The sequence below is a fragment of the Nanorana parkeri genome, unplaced genomic scaffold (assembly GCF_000935625.1).
Source record: "Nanorana parkeri isolate BGI_ZX_2015 unplaced genomic scaffold, ASM93562v1 scaffold75, whole genome shotgun sequence".
NCBI lineage: Eukaryota > Metazoa > Chordata > Amphibia > Anura > Dicroglossidae > Nanorana > Nanorana parkeri.
In genome coordinates this window covers 1,710,799-1,728,396 of record NW_017306343.1, presented here as the reverse complement: position 1 = coordinate 1,728,396, position 17,598 = coordinate 1,710,799, and the positions used below count along the sequence as shown (strand labels likewise).

Sequence of the window (17,598 nt, the reverse complement as noted above, 5' to 3'; positions counted from 1 at the left end):
TATCGAATGCCGGTGTCTAACCCACCGCACGCTATGGTTCCTCCTGATTCCTACATCACTGCTGGACATAGTATAGATGTAAAGACTGTTAGCAGGGGGAACCATCAAGCACGGCAGGGAGCCCAGGAATCTTACACACAATTTATCAAAACTGGAGCAGTTGCCCATGGTAACCAATCAGCATTTCTCTTTACTTTGCTCAGTTGAGATTTGAAATGAGAGATAGAAGCTGATTGGCTGCAGTGCAAATCTGCTCTAGATTTTGTCTGCTCCTGTTTTGATAAATTCCCCCCACAGTCTTCTATTGTAGGAACTATTCTTTGAATATTCTTTTGGAAGCTAAAAAATTGATTGGGACAGATTATATATTATCGCAGTGCTATTTTATGTATGAATAGATGACTCAAGCTGCAATCAAATAAAAAAAAAAAGTCACATGTGCCAGAAAACCAGGAAGTAAAGGGAGAGCTAGTAATCTGCCCTTAGTAAACATGAACACTGTCAGAAGACTGGGGAACAAAAGAGAAATAAGGTGTGTAAAGAATACAAAGCCTGCAATTATCTAGAAGTTTGTAGATTGTAATTCCTAAACATTTCTAATGGTGTGTTTGTTGTTATTTTGAATTATGGGTAAAGATCCGCTTTAAGTGCACCTTTCTGACCATATTTCATATTACACCCTGTGTTAAAGTCTTGAGTAGAAAACCAAATTACAATTTAGTTTTTTAAAACTACAGCACATGTTAAAACAGGAAGGTTCTACATATATATTCTTTAACAGGTTTATTCACTTAAGGGTGAAGAGTTTGGAGAAGGCAGGAGAAGTGAACAATCTAGGACAACATAGCTGAACTGGAAAAATTCTCCATTTCAGCTCACTTTCCAGTTCAGCCATGTTGGCCTAGATTGTTCACTTCTCCTGCCTTCTCCAACCTCTTCACCCTTCTGTGAATAAACCTGTAAGCGTCCAAACTGCAGTTCACAAAAAGAGGACCAATCATTAAATATTAAAGTATTACTAAAAGCTATGCGTCTTTTTACATTTTTTTTTGCATTCTCTGCAATAAGGTAAAAAACACCCGGTAACTTTCTGGAAGTTAAAAGTGATCCTGTGATTTGCCCATGTGGAGCAAAGCAACAGGTGCATTTCAATGCCCCCTGCCCGGCTGTACATATTCTGTATTCCTCGCTCTCCCACCACTCAAGCCACTACATGTGAGCAACGAAAGGTCGCCCTGTGTATACACCGAGCCACTTAAAGCAGTATTAAACTCAATCTTTTTTCAATAATGAATCCAGATCAAACAAATATACATTGCCTAGCAAAGTATAAACACTTAAAGTCATCATGTTTCCAAACAGATCTTCCCTCAACTTCCTGTCCAGGACAAGATCACAAGAGAGAGCAATCTCTTGCAGCTCTCCATCTTCTAGCTTGGAGAAAGGAGGAGCGGGGAGCAGTAACGGAGAGGGGAGTAGCTTGATTTGCTGTGTCTCTGTGTTTGTGGAGACATACACACAAGGATGGCTCCATAGGATTCAGCAAGGGAAAGGTGCCACCCTGAAACAGAATATTAGAGCCAGTGCTCAGGGGACCAGCTGATTCTACAGTAAGCTAAAACTCTTAGACATCAAGAAGCAGCATCCATTGTAAGTGATTTCATCAGCATTTGAAATAGCATTAAAACCTTTTGACTTTAATATCACTTTAAGTCTAAGAAGGACTGACACTCTTCTTCTCCATGTGATGGTACTGGGCCCGTCATGCACACATATATACACAAGCAACACATAAGAATGCAATAGTTCCGCCTCAGATTGTTTTTTTTTTATGTCTACCATAAAGCATTCCCTCTACAATGAGCAGCTTTACAGCTACTACACCCAAAGCAGTACAGAGTCAGCATTCAGATGTCTGGTCTCAGCAGTCTGCTCACAAAAAGGAAAAGGAAAATTCATTTTTCTGTGTGTAATTTCCCAGCATTCTGTTGGTTAGATGAGACAGTCAGGCTTATACAATAACCCACTGCAAACAGCAATGAAGTTGTGTCAAGTGTGGTATCCCATAGTAACCATTTACCAGCCTAAACAGTCTCTTGAAATCTGATTAGTTCTGAGCCTCCACATTGTACATTCCTTGCCTGCTTTGCGCACTGCCTTATGAAATAGGTCATATACAACAGAGTCATAGTGAAGCACGTTGATCATTGTATTTCCTGGCTTTTATATTGAACAATGGCTACAAATAAGACAATCTAAAGTAATCGTGCTTCTCTACAGAACATGGGCTCTTTGTGCTAGCGGATGTTTCAAGGTTACAGGGTGCTACAGATTGTTCAAATACTTTATAGTGTCACTGTCTCCATGGCAATATAATATTTAAAAATATTGCAACAATTTTCATGGAAAAAAGATAATATCCTTCAAACTGTAGAACAAGAGACCCGAAGATATTCAATTGGTGTGAAAATAAAGATGGAAAGAACTGAGCGTCTGCAGGAAGGTGGATTTGGCATCTAGTAAATTATGTTCTATGCTAAACAGTACATAAGATGTACAAAGTTATGTTTGGCATAGCAATGTAGCTGCCTGAAAACTGGAAATCTTTTAGGAAGTTACAATATGTTACCATCAGGGAACACTTCAAATAAGTAAACATATGGCAGTATACAATAATAGACAGACTTTTACATAAAGAGAAAAAAAATATATATATCAATAATAGTTCAACCACTTCCTAAACATCTGAAGCATTTTCCTGCAGATGGTAAACCGTTACTAAACACCCTGGGGTCTATTTTATAATGTATAGCAGGGGGAACGCCTTTCGCATGGCATTAAAGGGTTTCTAAACCCTCCGGTTTTTTTGCATATATTTAGTGCTAGCAAGCAGTAGATGTATGCAAAAAGTGTTTGTTTTTTTTTAAACGCTTTAAAAGCGGTTTAAACTTACCCGTCTTCGCCGTGCGCTCCCGTCCGAAAATCCGAAACTGCTCAGGCGGCCGCAAAGCATCTTGGGGCGGGCGCATGAGCAGCTCGGATTTGCGGCCGAGAGACGAGGAGAGACGCAAGGTAAGTCTGTGGACATGTACACCCGTATGCAGACAACGTTGGGACAGGAAGTGCCAGCAAGGACAGAGGAGTCAGCGCTGGATCGGAGACCCGCAGCAGCGCTGGAGGGAAAGATGAACACATCAGGAAAGAAGATCGGATTAAGAGACATCAGTTAAGGTAAGTGCTGTAATTAACATTGGGGGAGGGGGACATTTTTTTTTTACTTTAATGTCACGATATGGAGCATAGGAAATTCCCTAATTGTATGTCTGGGCAAAATGAAAGAGAAACATATGCAGTACAATCTCTGCAATATGTGCACACGTTCCATTTTTTGACTGTTAAAAATTGTAGTATAGAAAATACTTGCAAAAATGCACAGTCAAAAAACTTGTAAAGCTTGCAGCTTAAACAGCTGTATGAGCTTCTTTGATGCGTTTGCCTCATGTAGGACAACCCATTGAAAGGAATAGGCTGCCCTATGCAGATGCAAAAAAAAAAAAAAAGGTAGGGCTGGTAATGATTTAATGATTAAAATTTTCGTGCTCGATTAATCGAAATTTTTCTTAATCGATTAATTATAACGCACATACAGATCCCACTACATTGGCCTATACATATACATCAGCGGAGCCCAGGATCAGCGGGACAACGGTGGGGGGGGGGACCGATCGGCACCCCATACACGCGATCCGCCGGCTCTACAGCCGGTGGATCGCTTGTATGTTAACAGGCATCGCTGCCTGTTTTAAAATTTCGGCCATTTCCCACTCGCGTGCGCGAGGGGGCGTGTCTGAGCGGACGTCTAAAGACGCCCGCTCAGATCTAGAGAGCTCCGGGCCGGCCCGGAGGTAGTTAATCGATCAAAAAGTTTAACGATTAATCGAGAAATTAATCTTTAATTTCCACAGCCCTAAAAAATGGTATCCGCGAATGTGTGAGAATGGGGCCAAAGTGTGTGAGCTGCAGTAGTAGGCCTAGTTTGATTTGTTTTCCCTATAACACAGCAAACCACCAATTGAACAAAAATCCAACCTAAACTCTTTCTTTCTTTAATTTTTGAAAAGATTGGGAAGTTCAGAACCTCTGTTAGATTGTCCCCATTGGGAAGACTCTCCATGATTAGATATCACAATTACCATATAGGAAGTGAAACTAATCTCCTAAACAGGGGAGCAAACATGACAGGGGTTTTAACTCTTCCATGGGACCACTCTAATCATAAAAAAAAATTGCATTTGTCATCTGGCACTTTACATTGTGTATTCTCTAAACAGAATAAAGAGTTTTGCAAAAGGCAAACATATTTTTTTTAAGTTTTAGATAGAGAGGGCAAGTTTTAGAACACCTGTCCAGTTTTTATTACTAGCCAGGTCTCCTTTAGATACATGCTTTCTTGCCTCTGCTCTCACACCACAATATTAGTTTTACAGAGCACAGAAAGCTACTAAAGATACTGAGGGGAATTTATCAAAACTGGGGCAGACCAAAACTGGAGCAGCTGTGCATGGCAACCAATCAGCTTCTCTCTTCAGTTAAGCTATGAAAAGAAAGAGAGAAGCTGATTGGTTGCCATACACAGCTGCTCCAGATTTTGGCTGCTCCAGTTTTGATAAATTCCCTTCACTGTATACTGAAGGTAACAATGACCAACTGACTTTAGGCCTGGTTCACACCTGGGCGTTTTACAGCGCGTTCCTACGCGCTGTAAAACGCTCAACATGTGAAAACCAATAATTGCCTATGGGCATGGTTCCCACCTGGGCTTTTTACAGCGCGTAGAACGCGCTGTAAAACGCCCTACGCCCAAAGAAGTACAGGAGCTTCTTTGGGGCATATTTGCCGCGCGTATCCATTAGGTTACAGTCAGATAGCCCTCGGTAAAAACGCGCGGCACGAAACGTGCGGCAAACACGCATAGTCCGTACGCCCAGGTGTGAACCCAGCCTAAAGCAATGACGTGTCCATAGAACTAGGAGCAGGGAGGAATTTGAAAAAAACAACCAAACAAACCAAAAATCACTGACCAGTAAAATTAGATACGACACCTAATGTAAGGGGGCTCTCTGATGGGGACACCTAATGTAAGGGGGCTCTCTGATGGGGACACCTAATGTAAGGGGGCTCTCTGATGGGGACACCCAATGTAAAGGGGGCTCTCTGATGGGGACAGGTAAAGGTTCAAAAGAGGTCCCCACCGCACTGCTTACCGGTATGTCCCTTTTAAGGTGGGTGATGCAGTTATAGTGGATGACGCCACTTCAAATCCAAGTAGTAAAATATATCACCAGCGCATCGAAGTAAAATGTTCAACGAGTGGTCATTTTATTGATGTACACACATTTTGTCACAAAGCAACGTTTTGAGGCCACTTAGGGTCCCTTCATCAGGCATAACTGATGAAGGGACCCTGAGTGGCCTTGAAACATTGCTTTGTGACAAGATGCGTGTACATCAATAAAATGACCATTCAACATTTTACTTCGGTAAGCTGGTGATATATTTTAATACGTAATGTAAGGGGGCATACTAATGGGGACACCCAATGTAAGGGGGGGGCACAATGATGTGGACACCCAATTTAGGGGGGGTGCACGCAGATGGGGACACGTGAAGGGGCACGCAGATGGCGACACTTAATGTAAGGGGGCACTCTCATCGAGTCAGGGCACAAACATGAGACTCAGACTTCTGCTAGAAGAATTTTAATTAAATACCTCTGCTATAAAGACTACAGTCCAGAGTGAGACTCCAAGGCAGGGAAAGTTGATCTGGGAACTATGATGGGCTAGATCCCATTATTGAAGTTAATGAAAGCAGAGGGCAACTATTTAAAGTTGAAATGGCAGCTTGGGGCAAATGAAAACGTTGACTCATTAGATCTTTGTGACCTCATATGATAATATAACCCATCAGAAGGGAAAACTTTTGTATTTAGTGAAGTATAATGGTTTTGAACTGCTGAATGTGGATGAACAGCATAATTAAGAGAGCCTGGTTGCTCTGTTCAAACAATTACTTTTTAATGCAAAATAGTTGGCATGTACGGAGTTTTTTTTGCTGCCAGTGTATAATTTTACATGGCAAAAGCATATCTGTCAGTAGCTACTAATTAGATACTTACATTCTCATGTTGCATGTGCTTCAAAAGTCTCAGTTCCCTATATGCTCGTTTTGCAAAGAGCTCAGACTGAAAAGGACGGTAGAGCTTCTTGATGGCTACTTTTGTTCCACTTCTATTGTCAATAGAAGAGCTGTAACACACAAACATGTAATTACAAGTTAGATTACATAACCAGAAGCAACTGGGAAGGTCTAAAAAGACACAAAAGAACAACACACACATTTTCCAAATGCTGCACAGTTGTGCTTCTGTACAAAGGAGGACACAGCCTTATATTAGACATTGCAGATTTTGCATAATTAGCTGCATTCTGTTTGACTTTAAACTAATGAGATGGGCTTTAATTAGCATGCAATATAAAAAAAATGTGCCGTTTGCCACATTAACGAAACTCCTATCTCACCCAGCCGGTGTGCTACCCACACACAGCGCGGCTGTCTGTATAGCAATAATTCACGATCTGTTCCAGAAATGATAGGCTGGTGTCACGCAGGAACAGTTTAAAACTGGTGGTGGTCATGAAAAAAAAAAAAAAAAAGGTCTGATATACATAGTGCTTTGGTTGATTCCAGATTATAAATACAAAATATGAACGTGTAGATGTGTCAGCTCCCGGGTTGACCTCTCGTCCTGGAAAGTCGGACAAACCCGAGAGAAATACACCACAGTAAATAAAATGGAAATAATTGAATGCTCCTTGGTCGGCCCGGTACCATTTGATCCACGGACCGGTACCGGTCCGCGGGCCCGGGGGTTGGGGACCACTAAGAGCACCAACATTTACAATACTGCTACAAGACAATCACACAGGTTATAAGTGAAGAAAGTGAGTACCTTCTGTTTTAAAAAGGCAAAAGGTTTTTTTCTCACGTGCAGATAGAAAAGGAAAGCTACCTATTTTTCTAATTTATTAAAGCAAATGTAGTGACAATATTTGTAGGCTGTCATGGCTGAACTCTTTTTGCTAACTGCCTGCATACTCTTCAATTCCTTGGCCCACTGACTGCAGTTTAAACTGTACTCCGACTACGCCAACTGCATGCTTGTTCTGGTTCAGTGATATCAATGATTGAGGCGAGAGACAGCCAGGCAACTCGCATTCTCAAAAGGGAGGTTGGCAATACAACTCCCATATTTTTCCCTAAAAGTCATATTAAAAGAGAACTGTGGGGGTAAGTGTTTTCCCCATAGTCCTCTTAAGGGTAACGGGAGGACATAAACTAACATCCTCCCGTGACCCAAAGTTCAATATATCGTGAGCTACAGCTCGAAGTATACGGAGACCGCCGCAGCCGGGACGGATCCCGACATTACTGTCGAGATCCACACAGCTGTGTGAGTGACAGCTGGCTCTGCTTATCTAGAAGCAGAGCCAGCTGTACCTGTCCCCTCTCCTGACCGTTCCTCCAGTCAGCGCTGGAGGATCGGAGGGGATGAATCCCTGCAGGGAGCCATGACTGACAGTCACCGCTCTCTGCAGGGAGATGATCGAGAAGTGAGCGAGCGACAGTATGTGTTCGCTAACTTCCCGATCTATTGAGCCGACATGTGAAAGTTTAATTGTCACACGGCTCGAACTATGACCCCATAGTTCTCCTTTAAAGTGAAAAGGTTTTTAAGCGATTTGAAATGCTGAGTAACATCAGTTGCAATGGATGCTGCTCCTTGATATTAAAAACTGTTAGGGTACCAGATGAAACTAAGCACTGGTCCTGATATCCTGTTTTAGAGTTTCCTTTGCATGGTCCTATGCAGTTACCCTTGTGTGTGCTAGTAAGCTTTATGTGCTAGTAAGATGTGTGTCTCCAAAAACTCAGACACAGCGAGGCCAATCCCCGGCTCCCCGCTCCTTCTTCCCCCTTTCTCTCTTCTCCAAGCTAGTAGATGGACAGCTGTTGTAGACGGCTCTGTTCCTTGTTATCTTGTACTGGACAGGAAGTTCAGGGAAGCTAAGCTGAGAGAGTTGGAGCCAGTTGTTTAGAAACATGACAACTAAGTGATTGGACAAAGATATAAAGGAATACTTTGCTGGAAAATATATATTTGTTTGATCTGGATTCATTATTGAAAAAAGGTTTGAGAGTGTATTACTACTTTAAAGCCTATATCCAGAAGAAAAAGATACCCGTGCCGTGGGGATACTTCCACACTGCAAGGGTTAACTGCTGCTTGGGGTCCTGTATAAAAGGACTCTTGCTTACCTAATACCTGCTCCAACAGGCTCCAGGACTGGCGCCCGCAGCCTCTTCCCCCCTTCGCTCTGACGGTCAGAGGCCCTATGACATCATCACGTCTAATGAAATAAATTTAAGGACGCAATGTGAAAGTGCGCAAGCTGGAGTGAAGGAGAGAAAGGCAAGTGCCAAAAGCCAGGGGGAGCAGGGATGAAGTAAGTAAAGCTGCTTTACACAATACCCCTGGAAATAAAAGAACAGGTAACCCTCAGTGTTTTTTTCCCAAGGATAGACTTAAAGTGGAAAAAGGACAAAACATTTGTAGTGGGACATTGCTGGTCACAATGTAAACAACTGAATAGCCATTAAAAGGAGAACTATGGGGTGAGTGATTTACACTCATACCCATAGTTAGAGCCGAGCTGTGAAACTGAAACTGTCACATGATGCCTCTATCGATTGGGAAGTGAGCGAAAACATACCGCCGCTCGCTCACTTCCAGACAGGGGAGGGGGCGGGCATAGCTGGCTCTGCCTCCAATTGGCAGAGCCCGCTGTCAATCAGCCAGCTAGGTGGATCTCGACAGTATTGTCAGTAAACATCAAGGCTGTGGCGCTCTCAGCATATAGCGGGCAGTAGCCAGCTACAGTAAATACTGAGTTTTGGGTCATGGGAGGACGCTAGTATATGTCCTCCTGTGACCCTAAAGAGAACTATGGGGAAAAAAAGGTTACCCTATAGTTCTCTTTTAATAATTTTAATTAATTTAGAACTTGAGTTTGCCTATTCAAGTAGCAACTACTGCATATTAGAGGCCTTTTTTTTATAAAACACATACTGTTCTACTGTTATAGACTGTTCTACCAGCCAAGTGGTGTTTGCCCCAAGCTAGAAGAAATCAAGCGAGAGATCCACTTATAACCTGAGCTATTGTTTTACCTCTTATCAAACCTAAGGTGCAATGGAATATCCAACTAAACGCAATGGGCTACAAAACCATTCCCATGATAACATCTTTTCAAAAATGGAGAATCAGTTATGGCTGGCCAAAGTTGATAGCTAGACATAACATAAAACTTTTGCAGATGTTGCTCCAGAGAGTACCAGCAACTCCACATTATTGAAATATATAAACAGAATAGGGAACACGAGCCTTGAATTTATTTAAAGCTCATGTCCAGTCAAAGTATTTGTTTGCAACAGGAAATAGTTGTAACCCCATCAGGTTGTCTGTGTCCCTATCGGACAGATTTTGCCTGAATCATGAAACTAAGCCACCATATTTTTGAAGCTTTTCCAAAATATCCTGGTAAACAGATCTAAAGAAACCATAGAAACCAGGAAGCCAATGTGAATGAAAAAAACAGCTAGCATGTAACTTGGAAGTATATTTTCCTCTAAGATCTAAAAGGAAAATTTGTTGAGAGAAATATGAAGACTTCAATGACAGCCAACATATTACTATCATGATAGTTGTACTTTTAAGAGACCCTGTCATCAACTTAAAAACAAATTGCAGGGAGAAGCACACAAAAATCAAGTATTTTAAATGCTTAGTGCATCATTTCTTCTTTTCATAAACAATGTTTTATTCATTTACATTGTGCCCCTAAATTTGCTAGCAAATGTAACTACTTAAAGCAGTAGTAAAGCTAGGTAAAGCATCTCAGTGCCAAATGGTAAAAAAAAGCTTATATGGCAAAGGAGACTTACATAGAAAGCCAGCCAATCGGCAATTTTAAGGAATTCCCTAGCACAATCAGCTCCTTTTAAGAGGTCATAGCACTCTCCTCTTTTGGGAGTTTGAGTGAGGGAGGCTATTTGCTGGCACAGAAGTTCCATCGGAGAGGCACTCCTCTCGGCTTCCGACATCTTGGCTGAGTGGTACTATCACGTACCTGGTAGGGAGCCGAGTTGTGAGGAGGCCTCCTTTGCAGCACGAGTTCCACACCCCTGAATGTGGAGACAGGAGGTGGGGAAACAGCGGGCAGCACCGGTGCCGGAAGATGCAGGACACGGAGCCTGGGCAGGTCCTTGAAGCCCTGTCTTCAGTGAAGCAGGAAGCAGGTGTTCATGCGGCTGGAGCAGAGCGGAGTCGGGCAAGCCAGGGTCAGCAACAATCGGGCAGCGAGGTACAAAAGGAGCAGGCAAAGGAGAATCCAGGAACAAGCAGAAGTCGGGGGCAGGCAGCAGTCAGGCAGGGTCAAGGAATCCGGGTCGAACAAAAGCACAGCAACAGGCAAGGTACAGGAACACACACAAGGTACAGGAACACAGGGCTTTTGGATGTCTACACAAGAAAGGCTTTAACAGGTTAATATCATGCATAAGATCTGTTAAATGCAAATATAATCTGGGAAGATTGTTGTTGAAATAAATGTTCTGGCAACAGGTCTCTAATTAAAATCATCCAGAAGAACCTATAGATAATTTATAGCAGGTCCAGCTGAATGGCCTGATTCACACGGGAATTTGGGATTCCTGCGGAAAGAACCTATGGATTCCTGTGGCAAGAATCCCAGAAGTCCCGTTTAGATGCAGCTGCTATACCCATTCAAGTTAATGACTGGGAGACAGCGGACGCATCTGTAAGCGGCAGTCCGTATTGGATGCCCCGACACCACTTTAAGACCAAGTACTGTCCCTCATGTACTTGCCGATACCAATTACCGATACTTTTCCTCAACGGGACATGTGAAATGTTTTTCTAAAACAACACGGACTGATGATTTTGTGGCAGTTTCTCACCAGGGCTAAATACGGATGTCACCAGAACTGAATACATGTCCCCAAAGCCGAACACATGTCCCCAAAGGCAGAATAGTATTTTGCTTTGGGGACATGTATTCTGAGAATACGTGTCCCCAAAGCAGGATACATAATCCCAAAGCAGAACACATGTCCTCAAGGCAGAATAGTATTCTGCTTTGGGGACATGTATTATGCTTTGGGAACATGTGTTCTGTGAATACATGTCCCCAAAGCAGAAATCATCTCACAAGGCTGCCTGTTGATTTCACCCGTGTGACGTGGACATCTGCAGTGGCTCTGTGGGCACTCCACCTAACCGACGATGCCGGGACCCTGCCATGGACAGCTACCTGCAGGTCCCCAGCAGGCTGCCGAGGTCCCCACAAACGCGGAACTCGGACGGCCTCTGCTGTTTTGAAAATTCAAAAGGGCCTGTATCGGCCTTAAGAATCGTGGCATTTTCACAAGTACAAGTACTCGTGAAAATGCCTGGTATCGGCCCCGATACTGATACTAGTATCGGTATCGGGACATCCCTAACTGTCGCTGTACGCAAGATTGTTTTTAAAATTCCTCAATTTCTTCTTAAAGGCACCATGACCCTTATAAATGTTAGATGTTACAATCATCCAAGATTTAGCATGCATTTTCCAGAAATCAGTCATTTATTTTATGAAGAATTCTGCAGTCATTATTCATGAAGTGTTCTCCAAAAAGGTACAATTAAAAATATCCAATGATTTGATTTCATCATATTTCATGTAAAAAGCTGATTTCAGTAAGTGTTTGTATTCATAAAGCAGTGAATGTTACAAGATGTAACATTCACTGCTAGTAATACAAATTGCATCTCTGGCCCCATCAACTACACTTTAAGTTAATCTTCATAACTTAAAAAGTGTATGTACAGCCAAAACAGAGTCCAAAAACTTTTAATAACAGTAGTGGTTCGCAAACAACAAAGTATTGGTTCACATTTTGTGAACCAATATGGTTATTGAAGGTTTTTTGACTCTCTTGGTGCTCTCATAGGACTTTGTACATGCAAGTCTTCAATTCTGGGTCCCTTTCTCTGAGAGACATCCCCATTTTTGTGGCCTAGCCAGGTTCATTTTGCTTTATTACAATATGACTGATCTTCTGATTCTTTGAACTTACCAACTCACCTCTACTTGCTCCAGTTTATTCATTGCCATCTGTGTGCCACTGGGGAAATGTCTGCTCACTTCCTGCCCCAGACAGCGGTCCTGTGTCACTGATCACAGAGCAGAGTGGAGAACGGACGTTCTCCGCTCTGCATCCTGAACTACCTTGCGATGGTTTTCCTAGGTCCCCAAGAAGTGCGGGGGAGCCCGAAAACAACGGTGGGGAGGAGGTGGGCCGACCTTGGAGGGGAGGTGCCAGCAGGAGGGACGGACAAACAGGCTGCTATACAAGTGATCTGCCTGGATCACTTGTACTAAACGAGCAGCCCAAAGCTATTAAAACATTTAAAGCACTGGCATCGGCGCTATGTATCGGGGCATTCTCATGAGTACAAGTACTTGTGGAAATGCCCTTTATCGGTATCTGGACATCCCTAGAAAATGGTAAACAGATATTCTGCCTGCGAGTCACACAGAATACTCCATTTCAATCTTCTGATTTCTGTGGCAAGATGCTGTTATTGTGTTTATGCGTTCATGAAAGCTACCATGGCTTTTCATCTGCTGGGTTATTTTTATTCCAATGTAACCAGATTGCCAATAAAAGTGAGTGGTGTAGACTGGTGCACTAGAGCAATACTTTAATGATAAACTGAAGTACTGAGCGGGTAGACTGTGCTACCTCTATGTGCAATGAGAGATGATATTACGTTTTGGTTGGAGTGTATAGGTTATTTTTAGTCCAGCGATTATACAAAAAATAACCTACAAAAACAGAGCTTCCAACCTGCAAGTAGGTGGTTAACATTAACTGTTTATATTAAGATTTCATTTTACCTGACTAAAAACAAAATACAAAACATAGAATAAAACCTAATTTTTAGAACAGAACAAACAAACCCAGTGCATTCCTTTAAAAAAACAAAAACTAATTTGCATGCTGAATAGATTTTGCCTTGTACAAGGCAGTATGCATATGCGTAACCTTTTCTATTTTCAGCACGGGTTTACACATTTTTTTTTTAAATTCTGTATGCAGTTGGAATTTTCCCTTATTAAAGGCAATACTGATTGCCAAAAACTGGCACACATGAAGGCATCCCACGGGCACACAAGGTCATACAAGACAATGAGCTTCGGGAAGGAAACCAGTTTACTAATTGATTCAAGGAAAAAAAAAAGCCTTTCAAAGCTTTATTGTTTTTAATTGTATCTGTCACAATTCACAACCTTAGTGTCTCTGTGCATCTCATGTAGTGCCAGGAGGTAGCTGATAAAAACACAAAAGTATTACTAGAAAGGAATCATGTCTAACACTCAAAACACATCTATGAAGATTTCACCTGACAAGGGTATGGACTGCATGGAGGTAGAAAGTCCTCTTTGCTCGATTCAGCTCCATATCTGTACATAAAGCGTCTTACTGATCTTGGCTATCTTTTGCTGGACCGAACACAGATTACAACTATAACGGCCAACAATTCTGCAATTTAAAAAAAAATGCACACATTGCCCACTAGCCTAATAAATCTTGATGGTCCTTTTCCTGATATGCAAGACGCTTACTGTCACTCACCTCTTGTCCTACTAGTTACCCTATTCTGTTGCATGAGACCCACTTCAAAAGCATGGGGTTCTCAGTACTTTCTCACTTTTCCTGTAAAAACAAGGAAGGGAATTTATCAAAACTGGAGCAGACAAAATTTGGAGCAGCTGTGCATAGCAACCAAGAAGCTTCTATTAGGGTTAGTTCACACCATAGGCAGTGTGTTCCGGTCCGATTCTGGCCGGAACGCACTGCATCGTACTGTATATGTACTATGGATCATGATTTAACCTATTCATGTTAGCAGGGCAGAATTGTGAGTACCTCCCACAAGCTGAGCACCAAGATGTGATGCAGCGATCCTTCCCAGCGCCGACTACAAGAGGCACCGCGTGAGGCACAGCGTGAGGCACAGCGTGAGGCAACAGGGATCGGAGTGAAACTGGGAGTGAGGGAAGCTGGGACAGGGCTGGCTGTAAATCTATTGCTACAATGTACTAGAAGTGTGTACTGTATATGTAGTACACATATACAGCACACACCTCCACTACACTAGAGCAATAGAGTTACAATTTCTCCCCGCATAACATGAAGAGGTTAAATCATGATCCATAGTACATAACATGTAGTTGTACTATGGATCATTTAACCTATTCATGTTAGCAGGGGAGAATTGTAACTCTATTACTGCAGTGTACTGGAAGTGTGTACCAGGTTCAATGATCCATAGTACACACTTCCAGTACATAGAGTTACAATTCTCCCCTGCTAACATGAACAGGTTAAATGATCCCAGAGGCAGATGTATGATCGGATTTGTAGTTTCACGGTTGCTGCGTGAAAGCAAATGCAAATGTTGTATTGTTCTAAAAAAGTCTTAAATGAAAGTTCTTCATAATCATAAAGAAATTGGCCTAAAATCATTAGTCTGTATTGGTTTTTTTTAAATGTCACCTGGCCCTTTAAGAAAAAGTATCGGTAATTGGTATCGGCAAGTACATGAGGGGGGAAGTACTTGTACTTGGTCCTGAAAAAAGTGGTATCTGGACATCCCTAATATATATATATAATATATGAAAGTGTACCTGTACCCAAACTATGGATGGCCCTGCGTCACGCATAGAAGATCGGCAGCTGGATGTAAACAAACCCCAGAGGCCGCTGCTACGATTGCAAGGCAAGCATGTATTTGGAGGGGGATAAATGCACTTTGAAAGCTCACAAAGTACTTACATATGGCCTACTCACACCAAGCAGATCTGTTGTAGTGCATTATGTCACACGTTTAGATAAAGCAAACAATTAATTTGGATGGGCTGCCAACAAATTGCAACAGACTGAAAGTTGGCCCTGCACAACCTTTGATAATGCAGCACACTACAATCCAGGTGCATTCACTGCCTAAGTTGCCAATGAAAACAAATGGCAACCCACAAATGCATGTAAGGTACCTAAACATACACCGTAGGTGCCAATGGACCCTACAACAAGCCCTCGCTGAGCTCTGCAACTTCAGTGCACAAATTGCAGAGAAACTAAAGTGAAACTCTCAGCAAATTCTTTTTTCTTTGTTTTAGATAGAGTAGGGATGGTTTAGACCCTCAAGGTTTTTTTTGGTTTTTTTATTGTTACAACTTGGAAGCCCACCTTTGTATAAAAATGCTGTTCTTCTTGAAAACATTTTTGTTCCTCGTTTTCTAGTGGTTCTCCACATCGCTCTGCCTCCCGCCCAATGCATAGGTGCCTCCATCAGGTAAGCGGCTGCTGTGGAGGCACCTGTGCGTGAGAGTTCCTGGCCGTGCCCACAGTAGCTGTGTGTGTCCATAGACACTCACAGCCATGGAAGAGGCCACACCCCTCCCTCTGCCCAACAGTTTGATGGTAGAAGGAGCCTATGGCTCCTCTGCCATGAGTATTTTCCCCCCCACAACACGGAAGATTGGGGAATGGAGGACGGCTTCAGGTGAAGGTGCTTCTTTTGTGTGTTCTTTAAAGTGACACTAAACTCAGGAGTTAAACATTAAAAATGCATTCAGGTACCTTAACTATTAACAAAAATGTTATTATTAGTGTATCTTATTTGTGTATCACGCGACTGTATATCCTAAAATCATCTCTGAATTCATGCCGACACTGTCCTTCCTTCTGGAGGATGAATATTACGGTTAAACACATTGCAAAAATGGCAAAATTGCTCTGATCCCCAGAAGCGAAAACATTTTCTGAAGCTGTGTCACTAAGGGCTTCCTTATATGTTATTCTTCCTGTTATGACGGTCATTCCTAAACCATCCATTAGCAGATTAATAACCAGCAGGATAAGTCAGGAGCTTCGCAGTCCAGCGTTCAGGTAAAATACATGAAAATTGCATTTCTATGTTGATTAGGGATGCACCGATACCGATACTAGTATTGGTATCGGTGCCGATACCGAGTATTTGGGCGAGTACTCATATTCACCCAAATGCTCCGATACCTTCCCCGATACCGGAACTTCTGGTCAGAGGGAGTTTTCCTCTGACCACCAGTGCTGCAAGGGGACATGGAGCTGGCTTTCCAACCAATAAGGAAGCCGGGCGGCGAATCATTACCTGCCGCCCGGCTTCCTGATTGGCCGGTAAGCCGGTTCCATGCTTTTTGGCTGCCTCCATGATGATTGGCTTGGAAGCCGGCTTCCTGGCCAATCAGCATAGAGCCGGCCAAACAGCATGGAGCTGGCTTCCCGGATTATCAAAGGCTTCCTGATTGCCTGAGAAGCCATCTCCATGCTAGCGGAAGTACCCATATTGGTACTTGGTATCGGCGAGTACCGAAAGATATATATTGGTACTCCTACTTGATACCGAAAAAACGGTATTGGTGCATCCCTAATGTAGATGACAATTTAGAATTTGTAGATGGGTCCCTGGGGACCATTTAAGAATTTGTTTTAATGTTGAGATGTTGCTCAGATTATTTTTTTTTTTAAACCACTTTCAATAAAAGAGAAAAATGTCAGTGCATTACACAAATTACCATTTTCAGTCCTGCATGCAAAACATACACTGATGGATGCAAATACTGAATTTTTGGAGAGCTAGAGAATGATAGAAAAAGCTATCCATAATTGTATATAATTTATAACCTGAAAGTTCTGTACGCAACCATATATGCAGAGTAAGCACAGATGTATGCAAAGAAACAGAACACTGAGATAGAATGATTCGTGGATACAGGAACTTAGCTGCCACAAAAAGAACTGGGAATCATCTTATTTAGTGCATTTTAAAGAGAAGGGCCATAACCTTTGCTACAATTTACATTGAATTTTTATACTTATACAGTGCATGTAAAAGATCAGCTTGATATAAATTAGTGATGCACCGATACCGATAATAGTATCAGTGCCGATACCGAGTATTTTGGCGAGTACTCTTACTCGCCCAAATGCTCCCGATGCCTATCCCAATACCGGGACCATAACATACAGGGGTACAGGTACTCCTAAATAGCAGGCTACACAGTGACTCATATACACACATGCACACACAAACACACACAGACACACAAAAGGTTGAACTTGATGGACCTGTGTCTTTATTCAACCTCAAACACTATGTAACTTCCGGTATCAGCGTGTTATGTCTGGCCGCCCGGCTTCCCGATTGGCCGGGAAGCCAGCTCCATGGCCAATCAGGAAGTTGAGCGCCGTGTAATGACTCGTCGCCCGGCTTGCTGATTGGTCAGGAAGCTGGCCAATCGGAAAGCTAGGTGGCAAGTTATTACCCCCCCCCCCCACCCTCCCTGTGTGCCCAGAAAGCAAACC

General features: G+C 42.6%; 1 protein-coding gene across 2 annotated transcripts in view; it reads right to left on the bottom strand.

Annotated features, from left to right (window-relative positions):
- The window catches only part of MAPK12 (mitogen-activated protein kinase 12), an 86,117-nt gene that overhangs the window by 57,969 nt on the left and 10,550 nt on the right, over window positions 1-17,598 (bottom strand). For both annotated transcript variants that reach the window (XM_018576737.1, XM_018576738.1), the window contains exon 2: window positions 6,179-6,308. In XM_018576737.1, the coding sequence (XP_018432239.1) occupies window positions 6,179-6,308 (130 nt within the window). The remainder of the gene's footprint in view (window positions 1-6,178; window positions 6,309-17,598) is intronic.